The 23628-nt window shown below is 46.9% G+C and overlaps 1 protein-coding gene across 9 annotated transcripts in view; it reads left to right on the plus strand.

Annotated features, from left to right (window-relative positions):
* Nucleotides 1–845: 845 nt before the first annotated feature.
* Nucleotides 846–23628, plus strand: part of SPO11 (SPO11 initiator of meiotic double strand breaks) — a 30933-nt gene continuing 8150 nt past the window's right edge. The window contains exons 1-10 of one of the 9 annotated variants that reach the window (XM_075571626.1): nucleotides 10922–11048; nucleotides 11910–11965; nucleotides 12836–12963; nucleotides 14889–15024; nucleotides 17144–17257; nucleotides 17509–17597; nucleotides 18813–18903; nucleotides 19182–19290; nucleotides 20599–20685; nucleotides 21963–21999. In XM_075571626.1, the coding sequence (XP_075427741.1) occupies nucleotides 14891–15024; nucleotides 17144–17257; nucleotides 17509–17597; nucleotides 18813–18903; nucleotides 19182–19290; nucleotides 20599–20685; nucleotides 21963–21999 (661 nt within the window). In that variant the 5' untranslated portion in view covers nucleotides 10922–11048; nucleotides 11910–11965; nucleotides 12836–12963; nucleotides 14889–14890. The other 8 variants (XM_075571627.1, XM_075571628.1, XM_075571624.1 and 5 more) reach the window with 8 other exon arrangements.

A 23628-nucleotide genomic window follows, 5' to 3' on the forward strand; every position in this document is an offset into this window, starting at 1 on the left:
CCCCACTCACAGACAGCACTCACAACCCACGCACCACCCGCCGCCTCACACCCTAGCAGGACCCCCACTCGCACACAGCACTCACAACCCACGCGCCACCCGCCGCCTCACACCCTAGCAGGACACACGACTCAGATTTTTACATCACTTATGTCACCAAAATATACATTGTACTGTGGTGTGGTTACAATAAACCATTTTTATACAACATCGTATTACATTTTCTTCCATCTTTCTTTTCAATATTATTATCCAACCTTTACAACAAACAGTCACCTATTGTTCCACGATTTATAAATAATACTACCTATTACGCATTTACATCCCGGGCAACGCCGGGTCTCTCAGCTAGTATAGTATAAGAAGATACAGGCAGAGAGTTTCGTACCCTTCTCCCCTCTTGATTTTCATTCGCTATCTTTATATTTGGAGTAAATGTAGTGTACATGGCGGCTTCATACCGACGCCAGACGAAAGAGGCGCTGATAACGCGGTGTGAGGAGCGTGATCTCCAAAGGCTCGGTGCAAAATAAAGAGGATCTGATACAACTCTTGCTGGAAAATGATACAGAGCAGGATGTTCTTGTAATAATCGTTTTCTTTAATCTAAGCACTGTCTTTTTGTATATTAAAGCCACACTTTAATAAGTAATGCTTTGGGCTCTGATTGAACGGGTTGCACGCTTTGTAGAGTGTAAAGTTAATTTTTGTACACATTTTCCTACAACAGATTTTTGTGCGTTAATAAACGGGGACCCGAGACCCAGGCAGATATATATAATTGAATTTTTTTTTTTGCATATTTCTTGGATGGTGGCGACAACGTAAGAATGAAGTACTCACAAGTAGTAATGTCCTGTAATCAGCGTGCTGACTGCTCCGTTAAGATCGCTGTTCCTCTCACAGTCTGTGTGAGTATTTGTTGCGGATGATCTAATATGAGTATTTGTTGCGGATGATCTAATAAAGAGATTTTTTTTGACCCGATTGAGTGATCCAGCCACCGTCATGTTTTTTTTTCCGCTCGACAAGCGGTGCGTCGTTTGCATCTTTCCTCCACAGGATGTTACTTCACTGAGTTTAGATTACCCGTTCGGTAACACAGGGACCCCCAAATTCCTCTCGTTAACTTCCTGCTTAATGCAACTTGTGTCACCTTGTATACCATACATTGGTGGCGATGTATAACATCACATTATACATACAGCTGGGAGTGTCCCGGATAACCCAGGCCATTTAATAACATCATGCAGTGTGCACCGATAGCAGTGCTATTATTCCCCCTGGCACACTCTTGTATTTCTTTAACCGCCCTGGCATCTGACCTCTTTAAATTGCTAATTGGCCTTGGTTTTGTGCAGAGGGAAAGTGCTACTCTGCGCCAAGGGGATTCACGTTAATTTTTCCCATCTGAAACACAAATGCTGTAATGAAGAATTATTAGGTTTCCTTCCCTTGACATACAGGTCAACTGCATGTACTTCCTTTATGGTGGGTGTACATTTCACTTTTCAGCTTGCCTCGTACGAAAAGGACAAATTTGTCTGTTTTTTTGTCGAATTTCTCAAATATTTTTATTTATTTTTTAAAGCGTTAATATAGTGCATGTTTTTTCTTTTCTTCTTCTTCTTCCTTTTCTTGGGGGGGTTGGAGGGGAGGGGGAAGGGTGTGGGGTCAGAATTTGAGAACATTTGCTAAAAAAAAAAAAAAAAATTCCCCCCGAACTGCAGCCAATGAAAAGATATTTAAAAACGCAAAAAAAAAAAAAAAAATGCGCCACAATGAAACGAAGATTTTGAAAGTTGGACAGAGCGAAGGAAATAAAAATATTTGCTGAAAAAAATAAATTTTTTTAATAAAGACGTATGTGTTAAATGTTTAGGAAGTAATACATTGAGAGTTAACCCTCCTGTTCAAGTATGTCCTGGGCACAGAGTTATGACGACACATTTTGCATTAAATGAGCAGTGGTGATGCATCTGGGTGACAGCCATTTCTTGGACAGTTAGAGATAATATATGATTATGGGCGTATGTAACAGTTACAGACCAGGTTAAATAGTGTAAAAAGAGGTAGTGTGTTGCTGCAAAGTGTTGTGTTAGACTTAAGCTGCGGTCCCAGTGACTGCTACAGCGCACGCCGAGCGTTCAACCTCCGCTCCCCCAGTCAGGCCGGTCCTACTTAGTAATTAGCAAAGCAGAGGAATAAACCTCAAAGCCCGACGCTACTAACCAGGGAGACAGCGTGTATCACGCATGGGCTCATTTTAACCCCCGATATACCGGAGACAAACCATGAGCATGTGAACGCTGTCGCTATAATAAGGTAATCCTTAGATCACATAGTTAGGGAACTAACTGGAAGCGATGGACCCTTAGTCCCCCTAAGGGAACCGACAGACCCTCGCAAAACCAGATACCCTTAGTGATAAATCCACAGCAGACAGTCAATGGACGGCGTACTCACAATCCAATCCAGGTGAGTTGAAGTCTCCGGTATAGGCTGCGTGCATCCACGGGTAACAGGAACAGATGAACAGGGGAAAAACTAGGAGCACAGCTGTCATCCGGTCATAGTTAGGCGCGCGACAGGTTTTCAGGCAGGCTGTGAAATTTGACCTCAAAGCTTGCGACGGAGGCGTGGCCACGCCCCCGCCGGCGGTTCAGCCAATGAGGGCGAACCCGCCGGGTAACATCATGGCCACGCCCCCTCCCGTCGCAGGCGTTCCCTCTCACCTCAGGTCGCTGTGTAGCGCTGTGCACGCGACGCCTCCCCCCACCCCCACCGGGCGCGCGTGCCACGGTGCTGACTGGGGACTCACCCTTAGGTGGGAGTCCATGCTTTTGAATTAAAAAACATTTGAACATATTTTGGGCGGGTCAGCATGTAATTTAAAAAGTTGGGCGACATGTTGGCACCCATCACCACCCCTCCGTCCGCCCGCGTTTCCAACTGGCGAAGGGGTCAGGTGGCTAGTGAGATCTCTGCGATTTTTCCAGGTCAAAGGCATCAAAACAGAACACAACGGGGTTTCCTGGGTATTTGTGAGGCAGTCCTGAGACAGGCGCTGGGCCCTCTGGGACATTAAAATGGCAGCAGCGAAGTTATTACCGGCAGACCAAAGAATAATGGCAACATTGTGGCGGGGGCGCGAGATTTTCTGGGGGGAGGCGCAGCTGTTACAGAGGCCTCACACTTCCCCGAAGGCATTTAAAATAAATGCCGGGGATCGCGCCAGGCCTCCATCTTTTCACTTACCTGGAGTTCCAGCGATGCGTCTCCATGGCAACCAGCGCGGGGTCATGTAACTTCACGTTGCCATGGCAAAATGACATCACATGACACCGCTGCGTCATTTGACGCCGGAGCCATGCAGGGAGGGGGGGGCACGAGTCGGAGGGGAGAGGAGAGAAGGGGAGTGCATGTTGGTAAGTTTGCACACCCCTGATTTAGACAACAGATACTTTATCCTATATTGTATTTACAGTATATTGATCCAGAGGAAGGCATAATAAAGCTATTATCACAAAGAGACGTCAAACAATAAAAGACTGAATGCTTTGTACGTCTTAGGCCCAGATTCACTAAAGGGTGCTAAGCTGCAGCGCGCCTTAATTCCTCTTCAGAACGAAGCGTGCTAACTCTTAGCTCCTTCAAATGACTCTTACCCTTTTCTGTGTGTTAGAAAAAAAAAACATTTTGGATCTAGATAAAAATAATAAAAATGGCTTCCGTTTTATACGCACATTTACCCACCGCTGTAATGCAAAAGGAATTTAACCGCATCTGTCGGAAAGAGATTACAAGAACATTTATCAATAATGTCGGGTTTTTTTCCCCCTTCTTTTCACTGATGGGCTGAGGCTTCGTCCAGTGCAAGGAAGTGGGCTAAAGAAAAAAGGGTATTTCAAACGCACAAGACTTCCTTGCCAATACGGCTCTTCAGTTACGGATTCTTGATGGTAAAATCTTTTTTGGCAATATGATCTGAATACCATATTAGACAGATTCATTGGGATTTATTGCGGGGTGAGGCCAAAGTATGTATACAGTATATATATAACTGAAGTCCAGGGCACTCAATACTATTCTATATACAGAGAAAGTCAGGATGCACGCATGAGAATCCAGGGCCACATCCAGCTCCAATATATATATATTTGCACATAACTCAAATAATTCTGCACAGAATATTTAAGCTAAAATAACACTAAAATCACAATGCCATGGTTTGTGCAAAAATTTAAACAGGTCAAGAAAAACTGGATACAGTAGTGTTTTTTGAACAGAGCTTCCTAAGAATCATTGGGTTCCCCGGCATCCCTAAGGGTTCCTTGCCATTTTTAGGTCATTTGAGAATTGCAGCAAATACAAAAGAATTTACAATGCATGTGATCTCAGGCGCGCTATTAGAGAGGGTTGGGGTTCCTTACAATGCATGTGATCTCAGGCGCGCTATTAGAGAGGGTTGGGGTTCCTTACAATGCATCTGATCGCAGACACGCTACTAGAGAGGGTTGGGGTTCCTTACAATGCATCTGATCTCAGACGCGCTATTAGAGAGGGTTGGGGGTCCTTACAATGCATGTGATGACAGACGCGCTATTAGAGAGGGTTGGGGTTCCTTACAGTGCATCTGATCTCAGACGCGCTATTAGAGAGGGTTGGGGTTCCTTACAATGCATCTGATCTCAGAAACGCTACTAGAGAGGGTTGGGGTTCCTTACAATGATCTGATCTCAGGCGTGCTATTAGAGAGGGTTGGGGTTCCTTACAATTCATCTGATCTCAGACGCGCTATTAGAGAGGGTTGGGGTTCCTTACAATGCATCTGATCTCAGACACGCTACTAGAGAGGGTTGGGGTTCCTTACAATGATCTGATCTCAGGCGTGCTATTAGAGAGGGTTGGGGTTCCTTACAATGCATGTGATCACAGACGCGCTATTAGAGAGGGTTGGGGTTCCTTACAATGATCTGATCTCAGGGGTGCTATTAGAGAGGGTTGGGGTTCCTTACAATGCATCTGATCTCAGACGGACAGGAGAATACCGGAGAGTGCCGGTGATGCCAGCGACGCTGACTCACCCCACCGCCACCCAGAGATTGACAGGCTAAACCCTTAGCCCGGAGGTAAGTGCCCGAAACCCGGAGTCTCCGGGTCAAACCCAGAGGAGGTGGCAACCCTGAGTCCGTGTCATATGTTGAAAGTCCTTTATACAAAGGAGGCACAATTAAAGACGGTTTGTGCTAATTTGCGTAATAAAATGTTGACGTACAGTAAAGATCCGAACGTGATTTTAGTACACGTTTCCCAGATTACAAAAGTGACGCAATTTCATTTTAGGGCAAAAGAAGCTGCACCAGGTGTAAAAAAAAGAGCAAAAATACTAGTGATTTGCTTGGGATTTTTGCTTACTACGGTACATATGGGGACGATTTCTTCTCTGTCTCCAGTAAACTGCTGGCTTTCATAAACCTGTCCAGGTTAAGCCTTCCAAAAATGTAGCAGCCACAGAAACAGCAATTGTATTTTATTTTATTTTATCCTCAATTACACCCGTTCCCTTTCAGGGTTGCGTTGCATTTTGATGGGATTTTTTGGGGACACAAAGCCATATTTTCTTGGGTTAGCGCGCGTGTGTGTGTGTGTCTGGAACAAGGCTCCTTCACAACCCCACCTATACATTTATTCAGAGGACATAAATTGTAAAGATAAGCAAGACATAATAGATTAGATCAAATAACAGGTCACTGTTTCAGCATCAATATTTTTATGGGCTTTGCAAAATGCACAAAGAGCCCTTTCTGTGAAACGTGATTTAAAGCTGCAATCCCCAGTAGTCGGCCAGTTGAGTTTCTTAGGGGCCCAAGAATGGGGAGGGTTTGTTCATTCGTTTTCTTTCTGCTTATTCCCCCCCTGTCCTTATCAGAGAGCCAATAAAGATAAGGGGAGGTGGGGAGACCTCTGGCTGTATAAACACTTGCTGATCACACAGTGACATCACACAAAAGGGAAGAGCCAGAGGAAATCCAAACACCCTCCCAAGTCTCACTTTAATAAATACATTACAAATACTTATAGGTGTCAGATTTGGGTAAACAGGTATCAATCCCCCAGGTGAGACCCTTTAATTTTGTCACTGGAATTAGTTCCCTTTGTTCCTTTGGGGGGGGGATTGCTCCTTTAACGTGGCCCAGGTACAATGTCACTTTAAAAAACAATTACGCCAGAGTCTTCATACAGAGAAAGCACTCAGCCACACAACAACTTCTTTATTACTTCAACAGCTGTTTTATCATTCATAAAATATGTAAGGCAAGCCACAGAATACAGTCTGTGTACTACCTCAAAGGAAGTTAACCTCTTCGCTGCCAGTGACCACACAAAGTCCCCTTTTATTAGCTCTTCGTTCCCTGTGAGGTGAAACTGTAGACTTTTGAAAGTCTGTAGGACCAATTATCTGCGAGAAAATCCCGTCCCCCTGTCGAAATCATCCCTAGAAAAACCTCATCCCGCGAACACAGCTCACATTGAGAGGGGCGGTTCCGTCAGACGCGGACGCGCTAGGCCAAAACACAAACACGAGGGGGGGAAAAAAGGGCGCAGGAGGCGAAAAATACAGATGGACGCGCGCAAATGGCAACTACTGTACAAAATATATTTCCAAAACGTAGACATACGGGTTTTATTCACAATTAAGGGAGCAAACCCACCCAAAATAAACCTCTATTGAGCTCAATAATATAAATTGTATTCATTGATAAAATGGTTCAGCAGGATTTAATACGTTGATAGTTACCTCTCGTCTTCAAGTATGCCCTGGGACACACTATCTGGCAGGGGAGGGGTTAAAACCCTCGCAAATATTTCCAGAACCGGACTTATTACAAGATAACCAGGTGCCAGCTTCACAATGTATTCGGCAACCAAGCTCAAGCGGACGAGTGACGAAACGGCTGTCTTGGAATGGGTTTTGTGATTCTGCACTTCCTTAATGCAGCAGGTCCACTTGATATTTTTCACCCGGAGACTACGGGTTTTGGCCACGTATCTCCGGGCTACGGGTTTACGTGGTAAACCTCCGGGTGGTGGCGGCAACGTCTCCCGGCATCTTCCCCCTGCAAATACTGGCAATATGTCGGCGCTGTGGCAAATGGTGCCGCGTTGCCATGCTAACGGGAATACCGCATGACGTAATAGCGTCACGTGACGCCCGTTGCCATGACGAGACGCTACGTGACGTCATGCGGCACCACGTTGTCATGGCAACTTGCCACAGCGACGCGTCCCGTTGTCATGGCGTTGACGCTGCGTAGCCATATTGAAGTGAGTTGCAGGGGGAAGATGCCGATTGGACACCAGAGGTAAGTTCAGTCAAAGATGGCAACCCGGCAACCACCCCCCCCTTTTTTTTTTCCTTTTGGAAGCAGGGGGAACCTCCCCCCGCCCAAAATATTTACTTGTACAAGTAGTAGCGTGTTTCAGTCGCCCCCCCCCGGGAAACAAAATGGCGGTTTTAATCTCTTGTGTCACGTGGGACAATAGGAAACTGCGAATTCAACCTGGTGGAATTATAATAAAAAAAACAGGAACTCGGGAAGCAGGGGGTCCGCCAGATCTGGAATTGACTCAAGCTCCAGAGACCCCCTGCCTTTCATCCTGGTAAAAAAAAAGGGGGGGGAGGAGGGGATTAGGAACCGCTGCTTTCAACTGGTTGGGAAGCTCAAAAGGGTCACACTCAGGCCCAGATTCACGTGAATGGGTGCTAAAGCTTAGCCCTCTTGTGGGTTAGAGCCTCAGTATGCTGTGACCCAGAATCCTTCACTGCAGTTTGTGTGACAGCGGGGGCGAAATGAAGCCAGGTTTGGGACCTGTGATAAGTCCCACTGGTGAAGTTCTTATCTTGTGCTGGATCTGCTGCAGCAGAACGATGTGAATGCGCAGAGCTCCCTCTGCTGCAGCAGAACGATGTGAATGCGCAGAGCTCCCTCTGCTGCAGCAGAACGATGTGAATGCGCAGAGCTCCCTCTGCTGCAGCAGAACGATGTGAATGCGCAGAGCTCCCTCTGCTGCAGCAGAACGATGTGAATGCGCAGAGCTCCCTCTGCTGCAGCAGAACGATGTGAATGCGCAGAGCTCCCTCTGCTGCAGCAGAACGATGTGAATGCGCAGAGCTCCCTCTGCTGCAGCAGAACGATGTGAATGCGCAGAGCTCCCTCTGCTGCAGCAGAACGATGTGAATGCGCAGAGCTCCCTCTGCTGCAGCAGAACGATGTGAATGCGCAGGGCTCCCTCTGCTGCAGCAGAACGATGTGAATGCGCAGAGCTCCCTCTGCTGCAGCAGAACGATGTGAATGCGCAGAGCTCCCTCTGCTGCAGCAGAACGATGTGAATGCGCAGAGCTCCCTCTGCTACAGCAGAACGATGTGAATGCGCAGAGCTCCCTCTGCTGCAGCAGAACGATGTGAATGCGCAGAGCTCCCTCTGCTGCAGCAGAACGATGTGAATGCGCAGAGCTCCCTCTGCTGCAGCAGGACGATGTGAATGCGCAGAGCTCCCTCTGCTGCAGCAGGACGATGTGAATGCGCAGAGCTCCCTCTGCTGCAGCGGAACGATGTGAATGCGCAGAGCTCCCTCTGCTGCAGCAGGACGATGTGAATGCGCAGACCTCCCTCTGCTGCAGCAGAACGATGTGAATGCGCAGGGCTCCCTCTGCTGCAGCGGAACGATGTGAATGCGCAGAGCTCCCTCTGCTGCAGCAGGACGATGTGAATGCGCAGAGCTCCCTCTGCTGCAGCAGGACGATGTGAATGCGCAGAGCTCCCTCTGCTGCAGCGGAACGATGTGAATGCGCAGAGCTCCCTCTGCTGCACGTTTGCAAACCCTTTGCTAACTGGAATAGGGTTTCTATCATCGGAAAGGCAGCGCTGCGAACTGAATATAGCATTATGTAGTGACAATGAAACCGTCTTCCCATGTTCTGGAAGATTAAAGCCCCGATTCAAATAAATATTCCGGCTTCGCAGCATATTGCATAGAGACCACAGAGTTCAATGAAGCATTAGATAGATATGTTTAATCTTTTATATCTTTCATTCTTTTATTACAATATATATATATACTGTAGGTAATCACCACGACTATTAAGGTTATGGTGGGTAAATGTGGAATATACAGGAATATTTACAGTTGCTATATACTGTATATATATGTAGCGGTCATGTAAAATGCCTACAGTCATCTCTCCTGCTGGCAGCAAGGCCTGGTAAGTGTGGGCATGCCAGCAGTAATCATGGAGGTTTTCCCTCGCACCCTGGTGAGGTGTCCTGTGTAGCTATGGGAGTGGTCACAGACTCTGACTCCCTGGTTGGTGATGTCAGAGTTGTGTCAGCCCCCAGAGTACATAAGACACAGCACTGTGACTAACAGTTAGTTCTTGCAAGGTTTTTGCAGCGTTTCCGTTCTATCAGGAGTAGAGATATTGCAGAGTTCAGAGAATAGTTAACAGTTATGTTATAGTAGCTGATTTAGGAGTCTGTGTCCAGGGACCAGGCACAGAGCAGTGAATCCCTAATCTAGGAGACATACCTACCAAAGGGAAGCGGCTGGAAAATGATTGGCTAAGTACACCCCATTGTGGAGGGCAGCCATGCCCACCGGTACAATAAAGATGGAGCTGATCAGAAAGACCCCTGTGTGTGAGAGTATGATTACACAGGGGGTTGCACCACGGAGGAGTTCCTCAACAGGATCATCCCCTTGCGGACGCAGGGACCCTGATGAGGTGGAGGCGCTGCACTGGAACTAGGTGAGACTCAGCACACTACCTCAGCTGCCTGTCTGGACGGGTCCTCCCCACACACCATCATGCGGGAGACTCAGGAGTCCTGTTGCCAACAGGTGCACCACCAGACACTACCACACTGTAATGGGGACCGGTTAGACCACAGGGGCCAATGTGAGATTGGGTGGGTCAGGCCGGTTCACAAAACCCGTTACATATATATATACTCAGTGTTCGACAATTATATACATTTACACGCCCGGGGCGTGTGGATTTAACCCCCGGGCGAGTAAATATTGGCCCAAGCAGCACACGTGTGTTTTTTAAATTTCCCGCACTCGCGCTGCTGTTTTTCCCGCGCTCGCGCTGGAGAAAAAAAAAAAAAAGCCGGAAGCGGGTTCATGTTGTTGGGGGAGATTACCCCGCCTCCGGCTCTCTGAGCACTGCCTTCGCTCCTCCCCCGCCTCTCAGCAACTTTCCCTCCTCAGCGCTTCCACTCCTCCCACTTCCGGCAGCCAGCCCCCTTCCACGCCTGTCTGCCTCAGGCCCCTGCAGGGCCATCTGTCGCCCCCCCCCTCCATCGGGCCATCCCACCCCCCACCCCAATCTCTCCCGGCCTCAGTGACCCCCCCCCCCCTCACCCCAATCTCTCCCGGCCTCCGTGACCCCCCCCTCACCCCAATCTCTCCCGGCCTCAGTGACCCCCCCCCCCTCACCCCAATCTCTCCTGGCCTCCGTGACCCCCCCTCACCCCAATCTCTCCCGGCCTCCATGACCCCCCCCTCACCCCAATCTCTCCCGGCCTCCGTGGCCCCCCCGTCATCCCAATCTCTCCCGGCCTCCGTGACCCCCCTCACCCCAATCTCTCCCGGCCTCCGTGACCCCCCTCACCCCAATCTCTCCCGGCCTCAGTGACCCCCCCTCACCCCAATCTCTCCTGGCCTCAGTGACCCCCCCCCCCCTTACCCCAATCTCTCCCGGCCTCCGTGACCCCCAATCTCTCCCGGCCTCTGGGACCCCCCCCCCCCCCGACACCCCAATCTCCCCCCCGACACCCCAAATCTCCCCACTCACCTCCAACTCCGTGTCCCCGGCCTCCGGTGACCAGCCGCATCACTAGCCCCCCCACTCCTCTCTCCCCTGTGTCCGGATCCCTCGCTGCCACCCGGTGACCCGCAGCGACAGCCGCCGAGGCCGAGGGCGACACCCGGCCTGCCGCTTCCTTGGCTGTCACAGAGACCGGAGACCACAGCGATCCACGGTGAGTAGGGGGGTGGGGGAGTGTGTGTGTGTAGGGGGGGGGGGGAGAGAGAGAGAGAGTGTGTGTGTGTGTAGGGGGGGAGAGAGTGTGTGTGTGTGTGTGTGTGTGTGTGTGTGTGTGTGTGTGTGTGTGTGTGTGTGTGTGTGTGTGTGTGTGTGTGTGTGTGTGTGTGTGTTTGTGTGTGTTTGTGTGTGTGTGTAGGGGGGAGGAGGGGGGAGAGAGAGACCACATATAGTCAGTCACCCACCCACCCAGTCAGTCACCTAAAGTCAGTCAGTCAGTCACCTACCCAGTCAGTCAGTCACCTACCCAGTCAGTCAGTCAGTCAGTCAGTCAGTCAGTCAGTTAGTCAGTCACCTACCCAGTCAGTCAGTCAGTCACCTACCCAGTCAGTCAGTCAGTCAGTCACCTACCCAGTCAGTCAGTCAGTCACCTACCCAGTCAGTCAGTCAGTCAGTCACCTACCCAGTCAGTCAGTCAGTCAGTCACCTAGTCAGTCAGTCAGTCAGTCAGTTAGTCAGTCACCTACCCAGTCAGTCAGTCACCTACCCAGTCAGTCAGTCAGTCACCTACCCAGTCAGTCAGTCAGTCACCTACCCAGTCAGTCAGTCACCTACCCAGTCAGTCAGTTAGTCTCCCTCTCTCCCCCACTCTCTCCTCCACTCTCTCCCCCACTCTCTCCCCCTCTCTCTCTCTCCCCCACACTCTCTCTCTCTCTCTCCCCCACACTCTCTCTCTCTCCCCCACACTCTCTCTCTCTCTCTCCCCCCCACACTCTCTCACACTCTGGATCTCTTATTTACCCTGTATATCTTAACTGCCCTATACTACACCGAAATGACCTTTACTGCTTTCTTCCAGATCTGACTCAAGCTTCACACGGAAGACATCAGCATCCCCCCTAACCCAGAAGACAGGTAGGGAACACATCCCCTCCAATGTATAACATTGCGGGAATGAGGGTATCTGGACATTGAGGGACTGCGGATCAGGTAAGATCCCAGGCGGGATTGCTGCTTTAGATATTGTGAAGCGGGGACGTGCAGACACTGGTTAAGGGGTTCAGGAAACTAGTCATTCACACCTGGCTTTTATTTCTAGATCCAACATTTACACACACACACACACACACACACACACACACACACACACACACACACACACACACACACACACACACACACACACACACACACACACACACACGTAACAAGGACTAATTGTAGTATAATGTAATACAATAAATACATTTATGTCAAAAACGAATGTTCTGACTAGGAATTTATTAAATGTATTTTATTTATATATTTTATTTTAAAGCGGGGTTGGGGGCGGAACTAGGGGCGGGACTAGGGGCGGAGTTGGGAGCGGGACTAGGTGGCGAGTAGATTTTTTGGTTGGGCTAGATTTTTGGGTGATTTGTCGAACACTGTATATACTTATACACAGACACTCCATACATACAGATAGATACAGATATATATATTCAATTATTATAATATTATTATATTGTTAATATATTATTATTATTGTATTGTTGTGATTATGGTATTATTAGTAATAATAATATTTAAATTATTATTTCATTATATTACTATTATTAGGATTATTATTATGCAGTGTTATACGTAGTGTTCAATATGTTAGAATTTGATATATCTACAATATATGTTGAAAGCTGGTTGTCTGTTCGCTAGGCATTTGGGACACCTCTAAAGATATCGTAACCACATTTTGTATGATGGGTCCTGAGATTAAAGACCCGTTTTTTGTCTGTTTGTATACAGTATCTTCTGGAACCAGGATCACATGTGGGATGTGAATGACTCCAGTGGTTTAACTCGTCCCCTTTGAAAGCACCTAAAGTCCTTCTATTTTCTTCAACTTTATTGGGGAGTCAACAGAAATAGAAAAGGTACTTGTTGGTGGTGGTGGTATGTAGTGAGAGAGTGCTTCTCTAGATGAAGGTGCCTTGGTATGGGGGGGAAGGTAAAAAAAAGGATGGCCTTGCAGGTGTGTGATGGAGGGTAGCATGTACTCACAAAGCCAGCTTGAATGGAAAGGAGCACATTGTCCTGTGACAGACAGGAAAGGTCTAAGGACCAATGTAACTGCCAGAAAGACAGGGGAGCTGGGCTGAACCAACCTTCTAGCTAAGAAGATTGGAAGGTTGCCAGGGTAACCAACTAGGGCTACCTATGTAAGAAGGCAAATGTAGCAATAATGTTGCATTTTACACAGGCAGCTAGCTGCTGGAACAGGGGGAAAACATGCAGTGTTAACTAGGGAGAACAGTAATCCTGTGAGCTGCAAAAGGACATAGAACATGTGCAATCCTGTTTCAGGACACAGTAGTACGCCATTTTGATTCAAGATGGCGGACTGAACCTTTCAAAACTGCACAGATTTTAACCAAATCCGTCAGGATTGCTGTATTATACAGATATATATCAAGATAGATATTATATACTAATAATACTATCATCACAACAATACAATAATAATATATTTACAATACAATAATATTAATATTAATATAATTATAATAAAAGGGAGAGTTTTTGTCACTTCCCCCCCCCCCCCCCCCACACTCCCCCTAATTTATATAATGTGTGGCTGAACAATATAATTTTAATAATAATAATCCTGCATTAGATGCTGTTACATAGCGCCCCCTGGTGTCAGAAAATATGCAGCTGCTTCGTGGAAACAACCACTTTTCAAAGCTGGGGGGGGGGGGAGGGCCTGTAACTTACATTAAGAGATATTATATATAAATTATAAGTAACCTCACACCACGTAAAAGCAGAATAAATTGTAAGTCATTGCTCCAGATGTTTGATATATGTATATTTTGGGGGGGAGGGAGGGGGTAAATGAATCTACATGTATATATTCCCCCTATGCTTAGTTTGGTTGATCCCTCAGGGACATAGGCCGGGGAACCATTTTGCATCCCTCCTAAGAGGTCACTTAAGGCAGCGGTGCGCAAACTGGGGGGCGTGAGATTTTTTGGGGGGGCTGCGGGCGGGTTCGGAGGTCCTGCGCTCTCCCTCCCCCTCCGGCATTTAAATTAACTTCCGGGGGACTACGCGAGGCCTCAGCAACCTCTACTTACAGAGGTTCAGCCGGCTCCAGGACGCGTTACCATGGCAACGCGGCATCAAACGACGCCGTGAGGATCGTGTGACGTCACGGTTGCCACGGTAACTTGACGTCAAATGACACCGCGGGTCGCGTGACGTCACACGACCCCGCGGCCAGGTAAGGTGGGTAAGGAGTTGCGACGGCAACAATGCATTTGTTTTGGAGCGACGTCGCCAGGCCCTATAAGCGCAGCCTTAGGCCTGGGACATAGTAAATTTAAGCGTCGCTGAGGCAGGTTGAGCCGCGCTGAGCAGATGCACAAAGCCCCTGCATCTGTCATCAGCGCGGCTATAGTTTCCCCCTCCGCATGCGCGCTGATGCGTGCGGAGGCTGAGAAACTTGGAACAGGCAGGCAGGTTTGAAATTTGCCGCTCGGGGAAGCGGAGGAGCGGTCACGTGACCGCTCCCATCCAATGGGAGTGGGGGACTAGCCTCGCCTCCCGCTTCGTCTCCGCCCCGCCCCTAGAGCGCGCTCACAGCCTCGCCTGCAAGGGCAGAAAAAAGCCCTATTTTCAGCAGGCGAGGCAGAGCAGGAGCGCGCCTCGGCGAGCTTCAATGTACTATGTCCCAGGCCTTAAGCTACATGGATCTTCTCACACGCTACAAGTGAGCCTGGATCCAGAATCGGGGTTATTTTTGTGCCGGTTTGGTGGGGTGGCACCTGTTAACCGAAGGTTTTTTTGCTGTCTGCAGACATGGCGGCTTCTTCCCTGAGCCCCGAGTTTTTCCGATGCTTAGAACGACACAGGCTCTCCCTGCTGCAGAGTCTGAGGACAGACGGGGAGCAAAGCTACAGAGAGCCAGGAAATATTCAGGAGGCAATACCCAGGCAAGACCAAAGGAGCACAAAACAAATGAATCCCTTTTGCTCATCGTTTGCAAACAAGTGGCACTGGGACTTGGGAATAATAACACTGGGATGGACTATTTTACCGTCACTGCGCAATGTCCGCGCTGCCTGCGCGCGGCGTCACTCTCGCCTGCAGCAGGAGAGATTTTCTGTCCTGCAGGCAGACGCGACGGGGAGGCGTTTCGGGGGGGGGGGGGGTTGGCCGTGAACCGCTCCCGTGACCTGGCCATCGCGCGTCAAATACAAAATCATTTGTCTGCTCGCAGGGTAACGCACACTTGCGCACTATACACAATCACATTGCCCTAATGTGATTCATCGCTCAACTCGCGCGCGCAATTAAGCGGCAGCATGGACGCAGCCTTAAGTATCAACGATTTTCACTGTGCACTTTTCTGCTCCTGGTTGCACCAAATGCGAGAGGCATGTTATTTAAGCTATTACACTATATAAGTATTTGCTTGGGGATCAATTAAGAAGCGTCACAAGGTGCTAAGGACCTAATAATTAAGCGTGGACACTTTCACTGGTATTTCCGTTTTGGTTCTAAAAATGTTTGTTCTTTGGTTTTGCCGGAATTCGCTTTAGATTTGCAAAAATGCGTGTTAAAAAAACCCCCGTAAAATAGGATGGAATTTGTTTTTCTTTTCATTTTTTTGTTTTTGTTTTTTAATCCGAACTTTTGTGTTAAAGTTTGCACATTTTTCCATGCGCAAAGCGGAAAGTTTCCTTAGTTACATAGCAGATGAGGTTTAAAAAATGACATACGCCCATCAAGTTCAACCTAAGACAATGAATACATAAAATCCTGAATCCAAGGATGGACCTTGCTTAGTTTTTGGCCTCGTACAGGTTTTTCCCCGATTATAAGGCGAGATTTTTTTTCCCCCCCAATAAAGTTAAGTTGAAAAGTGCATACTCGCCTTATACTCGGGCTCCGCCCACTTTGCAAACCAATCAGCAGTCGGATGTATGAGATAGGAGGGTAAAACGGAACAAGCTTCATCATGGGGGGCTGAAGCGGCCATGTTGCTTCTGACATTAAGCTCAAAATGAGAGCGACAGACACACAGGGACAGAGAGAGAGACAGGCACAGGGACAGAGAGAGACAGATACAGACACACAGAGACAGAGAGAGACAGATACCGGCACCCAGACAGAGAGATACAGAGAGAGAGAGACAGATACAGACACACAGACAGAGAGAGACATAGCTACAGACACACAGACAGAGAGAGACACAGACCCATACAAAGAGAGAGACAGATACAGACACACAGACAGAGAGAGACATAGCTACAGACACACAGACAGAGAGAGACACAGAGACCCATACAAAGAGAGAGACAGATACAGACACACAGAAACAGAGAGAGACACAGACAGAGAGAGACTGTGTGTGTGTGTGTGTGTGTGTGTGTGTGTGTGTGTGTGTGTGTGTGTGTGTGTGTGTGTGTGTGTGTGTGTGTGTGTGTGTGTGTGTGTGTGTGCTTTTATTTTTCCAGATACTACTAAAATTAGGGGGTTGCCTTATATTCAGGGTCGCCCTATAGTCAGGCAAATACGGTATTTTGCTCCGATTTTAACATTGATTCTGAACTTCGACATGGACATCCAAACAAACGCCAACATTTGCGAAGTTTGGATTTTGAACCTTACAAAAAAAATTATGAAAAAAATTCAGAATTGAATGTTCCTATAATGAAATAATAATAATAATGTCGATCATTAGACAGATAAGTTTATGCTGCATCCACCCTGGTGAAGTTTTGATTCAGAAATCAGGTACAAAAGTGACGCCTATTGCGACAACATTTTGGATAACAGAAAGATTGAAGCAAAGTTTCTTAAGTACATTGTGACTAAGGAGGAAAATGCCTCTTTTGCACCATTTTGCTCCAGAATTTCTTTAATTATTTGGAGACCCACAGCTAGCACAGGGCATCACTTTAATGAATAAGACACCTCAAAAGCTCGTCACCCCTACAGATCATACAATGTAAAAGGCACTGATGTTGGAAGACGTTGGGATGATCAGTGGGGGGGTGGGCTGTACACAAAGACGGAACAGATCTGACCTTACACCCAATGTCTCAGTCCTCAGGTTCTGGCTGCAATCGAGAATATCATCCAAAGCGTAGTGGCGAGCCTATCCAAAAACCAAGCCCCGGTTCTCACCCTGGACAACAGATCGAGCTGGGCTAACATAGAGTAGGTATCACTTCAGCACAAGGAAGTCCTTTGCTTCCAGAGGGAGCTACAGCCAGTAGAAGACAAAGCTGTGAACTCCAGCTCCGTGAGATAATGATCCACCCCTGGTTCTGTATTCCTGTTAGCAGCTTTCATATCATAGAATAAGATCCCTCTGTCATCATCACCGTGTTTACCTGGCAGGTATGAATGAAATAGTGATGGATTTTAATGGTGTAATTATTAACGCTAAACATATGTGTCAATGGCAGGTTTAACGACGCGGTTGGGTTGCAAATGGTGAAGCATTGCACCACTCGAAAAGTGAGGAGCGACAGCTCCAAATCTGCACAAAGATTCGGTGAGGATACCTATGATTCTATTATTACTGTACCACCATTAGAAAAAAGATTGCTATAGGCAGAGGAAACAAAATGCTACTAAGTGTGGATTACACAATTTTATTTCCTTTGGAGATCAATATACCAACTGCGTATTAATCCAGAGGCCCAGCTGGATTTATTAAAGCAGATGCTCCTGATTGGGACTACATACTGAAAAATATGCAACATCATAAAGTAATAAGTATAACCACACTCTTACAGGTGTGTGTGTGTGTGTTGTATTGAAGCAAAAGGTGTTTGAGGGGAGGTGCCTAGGACCCAGCACCTTCCAAGGTGTGTTCCCTTCCCTCTCACCTGAGCCCTAATTAATGAGCTGCCAGGTAAAAGGCAGCACAGACAGTTTCCTGTGCTGCTGCTGTGCTGATCTGAAGGCGCGCACACAGACAGCCCTGTGAGATACTGCAAAGGGAAGCTGCAGGTACAGTGTGTAAAGTGGGGAAAGAGGTTAGTTCTCCCACTGTTAGTTAGGGACTAAGCTGTATTAGTCAGAACTCCTGAAATGAGTTAGGTCTTTTGTTTCTGTTTTATGTTATGAGTTAATCCTGTTCCTGACTTGCACCTTGTAAATAAACCCTCCTGTGCACAACGCTAAGTTTACCTGCCTTTGATCTGGAAACAAGATCCTACGCTGGGACTGAGACGTCACAATATATATATACTTATATAGAACTTTGGCTGTCAGTGCAGCCGAAGAGGACACAAGATGCATTTAGTGAACCCCGAGCTGAATCTTCAACGATCGATTTACAGGAGAACACATCGATCAGCAACTTAGCTAATCACTTGTCAGTGTGTAGATAGTATTGATGCACATATTGAATTAATTGCTTTTTTTGGGGGGGGGGGGGGGTTTACGCGACAGCTTGAACTGCAGCTTTAAGGTTGTTATAAAGGGGTGTTGGGGAGCCCTCCCAGGTCATGCAGAGCGTCTCCATATTACGGGCTTCCAGGACATCTTTGTTTATGATGGACCCAACATATAGAACTTTCCCGTGTCTCCCCAGCTTTTATTTCCTGAAAAGCCAATCGCAGCTCTTGCATGTAAGAGCCGCCGTCTTGGCCACGAGGAGCCTCAAGCACCGACGTGCGTTTCGCTGTCACGTGGGCAGCTTCATCAGGGTTACAACCCATTTACAGCCGTTTTGACATCTGACATTTTTCTATACCCACAGCTCTGATTCTTAAGATCCTGTCTGTGATCTACAAGCTGGTGCAAAGTAACACGTACGCGACAAAACGGCAAGTCCTTTTCCCTGTACGCGCGTACGAATTATATCTATTTAATATATCTTTAATATATATATTTAGTATGTAATATCTAATTTAATTTAAAATGTTCTGAATTTCATGGTTTTTTTCCCTTCTATTTCATAATTTCATGTTATAAATATCAAATAAGAAGAAGAAGGGGAAGTCATATTAAAATAGATCAACAAATTAACTCCACGACGGCTGATGAGGTCTAGCGATGGATTGCAAGGCAGTGGCACCACCAGCAGTGGGAGGGTTAATGTAACATGCTGTCGTTACTCTCTCGCCAGAGACATATATTATACGGACGTGCAGCTTTTCGGTACCCAGAGCGTGGTCGACAACATCATCAATGATGTTTCCTGCATGCTAAAGTTCCCACGCAGAAGCCTGCATATTGTAAGTTGCTTCACTACAGGAGCTGTAGCCTCTATTTAACTTTGGCAGGGAAAGGGTTATTTTTTTTTAATGCATTTCTAAAAATGTTTTACCAGGAAGTAACGCATGGAGAGTTACCTCAAGTATGTCCTGAATTCTGATGGCAAATACATAGTTACATTACATTAACAGGGTTATACATTATATTTAAAAGACATTGCATGAACAGTTAAAGATAATGGGCCTCATGCAGAGAGCAGCGCTATTTCAAATCTCGCCATTTTTTGGGGAAATTTGCGCAGAAAACTGCCGAAAATGGCGAGTTACGGAAAACGCGCCATTTTTATTTTTCTTTTTCAAAATCTCGCCGCGCGGCTGGCGAGAACCTACATCTCGCCAGTTTTAAAAATATCCTAATTCAGAGAGCCGCGAACGGCATCTAGCGGCTGTTCGCGCCAAGAAAATGGCGCGATTTGCTACTATTTGCCTCGCCAAGAAAAGTTGGCAAGTACATGGAGCTCGCCGCCTATAGGAAAGGGAAAAAAAATGCGCGATTTTTTTTTAACACATTTCTGCAGGGCGCATCTCTCCAATTCTAACTCGTCACACGCATTAATGCCAAACATTGCAGAATTCGCACATTTCTGCATATGGAGAATAAAACTCTCCAAAAAAGCTACTTTTTATTAAACTCTCCAATTTTTAAATTCGCTGCTCTCTGCATGAGGCCCAATATATGTTGTAGGTGTATATGTAACAGTTACAGACCAGATTAAAATGTGAGACAGCTTTAGCTATGAAAGAACTTAGGCTGGTGGCGGCTGTGAGAGTCTGTAGGTTGTTCCAGTTGTGAGGTGCGCGGTAAGAGAAGGAGGAGCGGCCGGATACTTTGCTGAACCTTGGGACCATGAACAGTCTTTTGGAGTCAGATCTCAGATAAGTGCTGCGTGTGGTAGGGGTGAGGAGCTTGTTCAGATAGAACAAGGGTAGTTCTGGGTAGTTTGCCCAGAAAGTATTTGAAGGCAAAGCAGGAAAATGTACTGTGCACTTAGACTCAAGTGATGACCAATCTAGTTCTCTGAGCATTTCTCAGTGATGTGTTGTAGTTACATTGAAGGACAACGCTGCATATTGAGTTGTAGACGGTGTCTAGTTTGCAGTACGGAGCTTTTGAAACCTTGCAGGTCTGCTCTCTTCCTCTCCGTACACGCTCCTTGATGAAGAACTGTCCTGTTGACCCATTAAACGTTATCACAGCCAAATCTACCGCCCTTACTGTTAGAGGAGCTCTGCAACCCGATATTAGTACTCTCTCTCTGTCTCTCGTAGCTCTCCACGTCCAAGGGATTGCTTGCTGGGGACTTGTGGTTCACTGAAGAAGACGGGTCTAAAGTGAACTGCAGCAGTAACTCAACGGTGAGTCGCAACACCGCCGTTAAAAATGTCGGAGAAGGTGTTACCTGGCTGAGTGCTTTCACCCTATTGCAAATCAACCGTGAGGTTCTAAAAGCTATTAAAAATAGTACTCAATGTTATTCAATGTTCATGCATGCATATCACACTTTATGGTTATTTTGTTCACATTTGCCCGTCGAGAGGGCTACACTGCTCCCCCACCCCCCAAAATCCACTTCTCTTTTTCGGTGCCCCCTCCCCCCATAAATGTTGGGAAAACTTAATAAAATGTAAGTTGAAAAAAAAAATAAACAGAAGCTCTAGGCACTCACAATAAAAACTCCATTTAGTCCATAATTGGTGCAAGCAATCACGGGTCCCTGTCCCCAATTGGAACCAGGAATAGACGATAAATATATCGATTGGCACTCAAAATGTATCAAAAAATATGATTGGTTAGAAATATAAAATAATTATGAAAAAGATAACTTTGAATAGATTAGAGGAGTACAATTCCCCCCCCCCCCACCCCTTCCTCCCCTATTGTATCGAAAGTGCACAGACAAAATATTCCCCCGTTCCCATGAAGACTCGCCAAGGAAAAAGTAGGAGAAGTGAGAATCAAGCACAGGAAAAAGTCAACATATGATGGTGAAAAAATGTGGAGAAACAAAGAAAATAACGGGGGGGGGGGGGGGGGAGTCATGTCCTGTATTAATTAGTCTCATTAAGAAAAAAAATAATGGCGCCTCAAAGTTATTCATGTCCACATTTCTTCTGCATTTCCATCGGTCAACGACATTCCTACCAGGAGCAAGATGTATCAATCTCTCAACATAAGAGTGATATTTAAAAGCCCTGATACATGCTTTGTCCACACTAAATGTTCCCCCTCCCCCAGTCATAGGGTATATTTCCCCCACGCATGGTATTCCGTGACTACGTGGCATCCCTCCAAGTTTAAAGCTCCCGCGTCACGCGGGCCAATAGGAAGCCTCGAGGGATGACGTCACGACTTCTTATTGGCCCGCAGGGCGCGGGAGCTTTGAAAAGCTGCACCACCCTACGGATGTCTGTATCTCCGGAAGCAGGGGGTCCCCAGAGCTGAAATGAATGGGGGTTCAGCTTCGGGGACCCCCTACTTCAATCGTATATTACAAAAAAAAACTAAAAGAATTCGCAAAAAATAATCGCCCGATTGGATTGCCTCTTTAAGCCTTCCTTCAACCGGACCTCGGGTTATTTAAAAATGAATGCAATACGGCAGCTCAAAGACGCACATTTTCTCCTTTTTTTAGGGGGTCCTCGTGCCATCTAATGTTGAAGGAATCACACGTATCCTTTGAGTGGGCCCTAAACAGGGCGTGGAATTCAAGCCAAGCATTATTGAAATTATATGAAATTACGTTGCTTTCCTCTGTTTTTTTTTTTAATTATTATTATGTAGTGCTTTGTTTGCAGGTTTTTGCCGGGCGGGATGTTTATCACAGCGGGACAGAGCATGAAATAACGTTCCCGGCGGCCAGTGGAAGACCAATTATAGTCACTCGGGTCCAAGTCCACAGAGCTCAGTGCTAATAACGGGACGCTCTCAATATCGTTAGCGGGTTGTTCTTTTCCCCCCCGAGGTTAACACATATTCACGAAGCTAATCCCATGCAAAAACTACGGCCGTTGTAGATGTCTTTAGCGTAGGTTTAACGACATGTTATGTCAGGGGGGCTCATCTCCAGTTCCCCCCCTAACAGGTCAGGTTTTTAGGATATCCCTGCTTCAGCACAGGTGGCACAAGCAGTCTATGCTTCAGCACAGGTGACGCAAACAGAGGCTCCAGTCAACTTGAGTTGAGCCCCCCTGTTACATTAGCATTGAAATAACATGACGCCCGTTAAGTAACTTTCAGCTACAGGTGGGGTTACTCCCATCCAGACCTGGAAATATGGGTGTTGTTGGAGGGTGGAGAGAGCGTTGTACAATTCCAAGTTACTTATAGACCTCCCCAAACACACCTTCATACAATGTATTGAGAGGTGAATGCCTCATTAAGCCAATAAGTCACCTCTGTGGATGTTGGTCTGAGAGGCTAAGCTGATTTTGCCACATCCCACTGATGTCCAGCTGCAGCATAATGCTTAAAGAAGTGTATTTAAGACCTGAATAATAACAAGAGAAGTATTTCAGCAGCGCTGGTACCTCCTGGCATTTAAATCCCCAGTGTCACGAGGACCAATAAGAATCGAGACAGGAGACTTTGCGGTTTCCTAATACCCCGCTGCATGCAGGAGATTTCAACTGCCATTATGTTAGCCCCGCAGGGGACCGCAATGCGCTACATTCACGGGTACGGATTTCGGGAACGGGGGGGCGGGGGGGTAGGTGGTGATTCCAAGACTTGAAAATAGTGCGTTTTCCACCTTTGTAAACGAAAAACGGACTGCGTCTTTAATTAGCTGAATATAAACGAGGAATATTTCACATTTATTAATCTGGGGAGATAAGGAAAATAAGCTGTCGGGAGGCGAAACTGTGAAGGGGCCATGTCATAGTGTGTAGGATTTTAGATTGTAACTTCTTCAGGACAAGAACCGTGCCTTTAAAATGTATCGCTCAGCATACCATGTGCTATTGTGGAAATCTTTATTATCCCCCCTGCGTAATAAATTCATTATTATAAACGGGCTTTGATTTCCTATGGTTTCTAAAAATAAAATAAATACATTTGGGGGGGATTGAACCCTTAATGTAAAGCAGCTCTCCTAGTTTGATTTTTGTATACTTTACTGTATAAGTTTGAAGCAGGGGGTCTCCGGAGCTGAACTGCGTTAATTTAAGATCCGTGGTTCCCCTGCTTTCTGAGATACTTGCTTCCCTAGGGCTGTGTGGGGCTATCGAAATGGCGGATTTAAAGCTCCCGCGTCACGCGAGCCAATAGGAAGCCATAACGTCATCCCTTGTGGCTTCCTA

The sequence above is a fragment of the Ascaphus truei genome, chromosome 15 (assembly GCF_040206685.1).
Source record: "Ascaphus truei isolate aAscTru1 chromosome 15, aAscTru1.hap1, whole genome shotgun sequence".
Taxonomy (NCBI): Eukaryota; Metazoa; Chordata; class Amphibia; order Anura; family Ascaphidae; genus Ascaphus; species Ascaphus truei.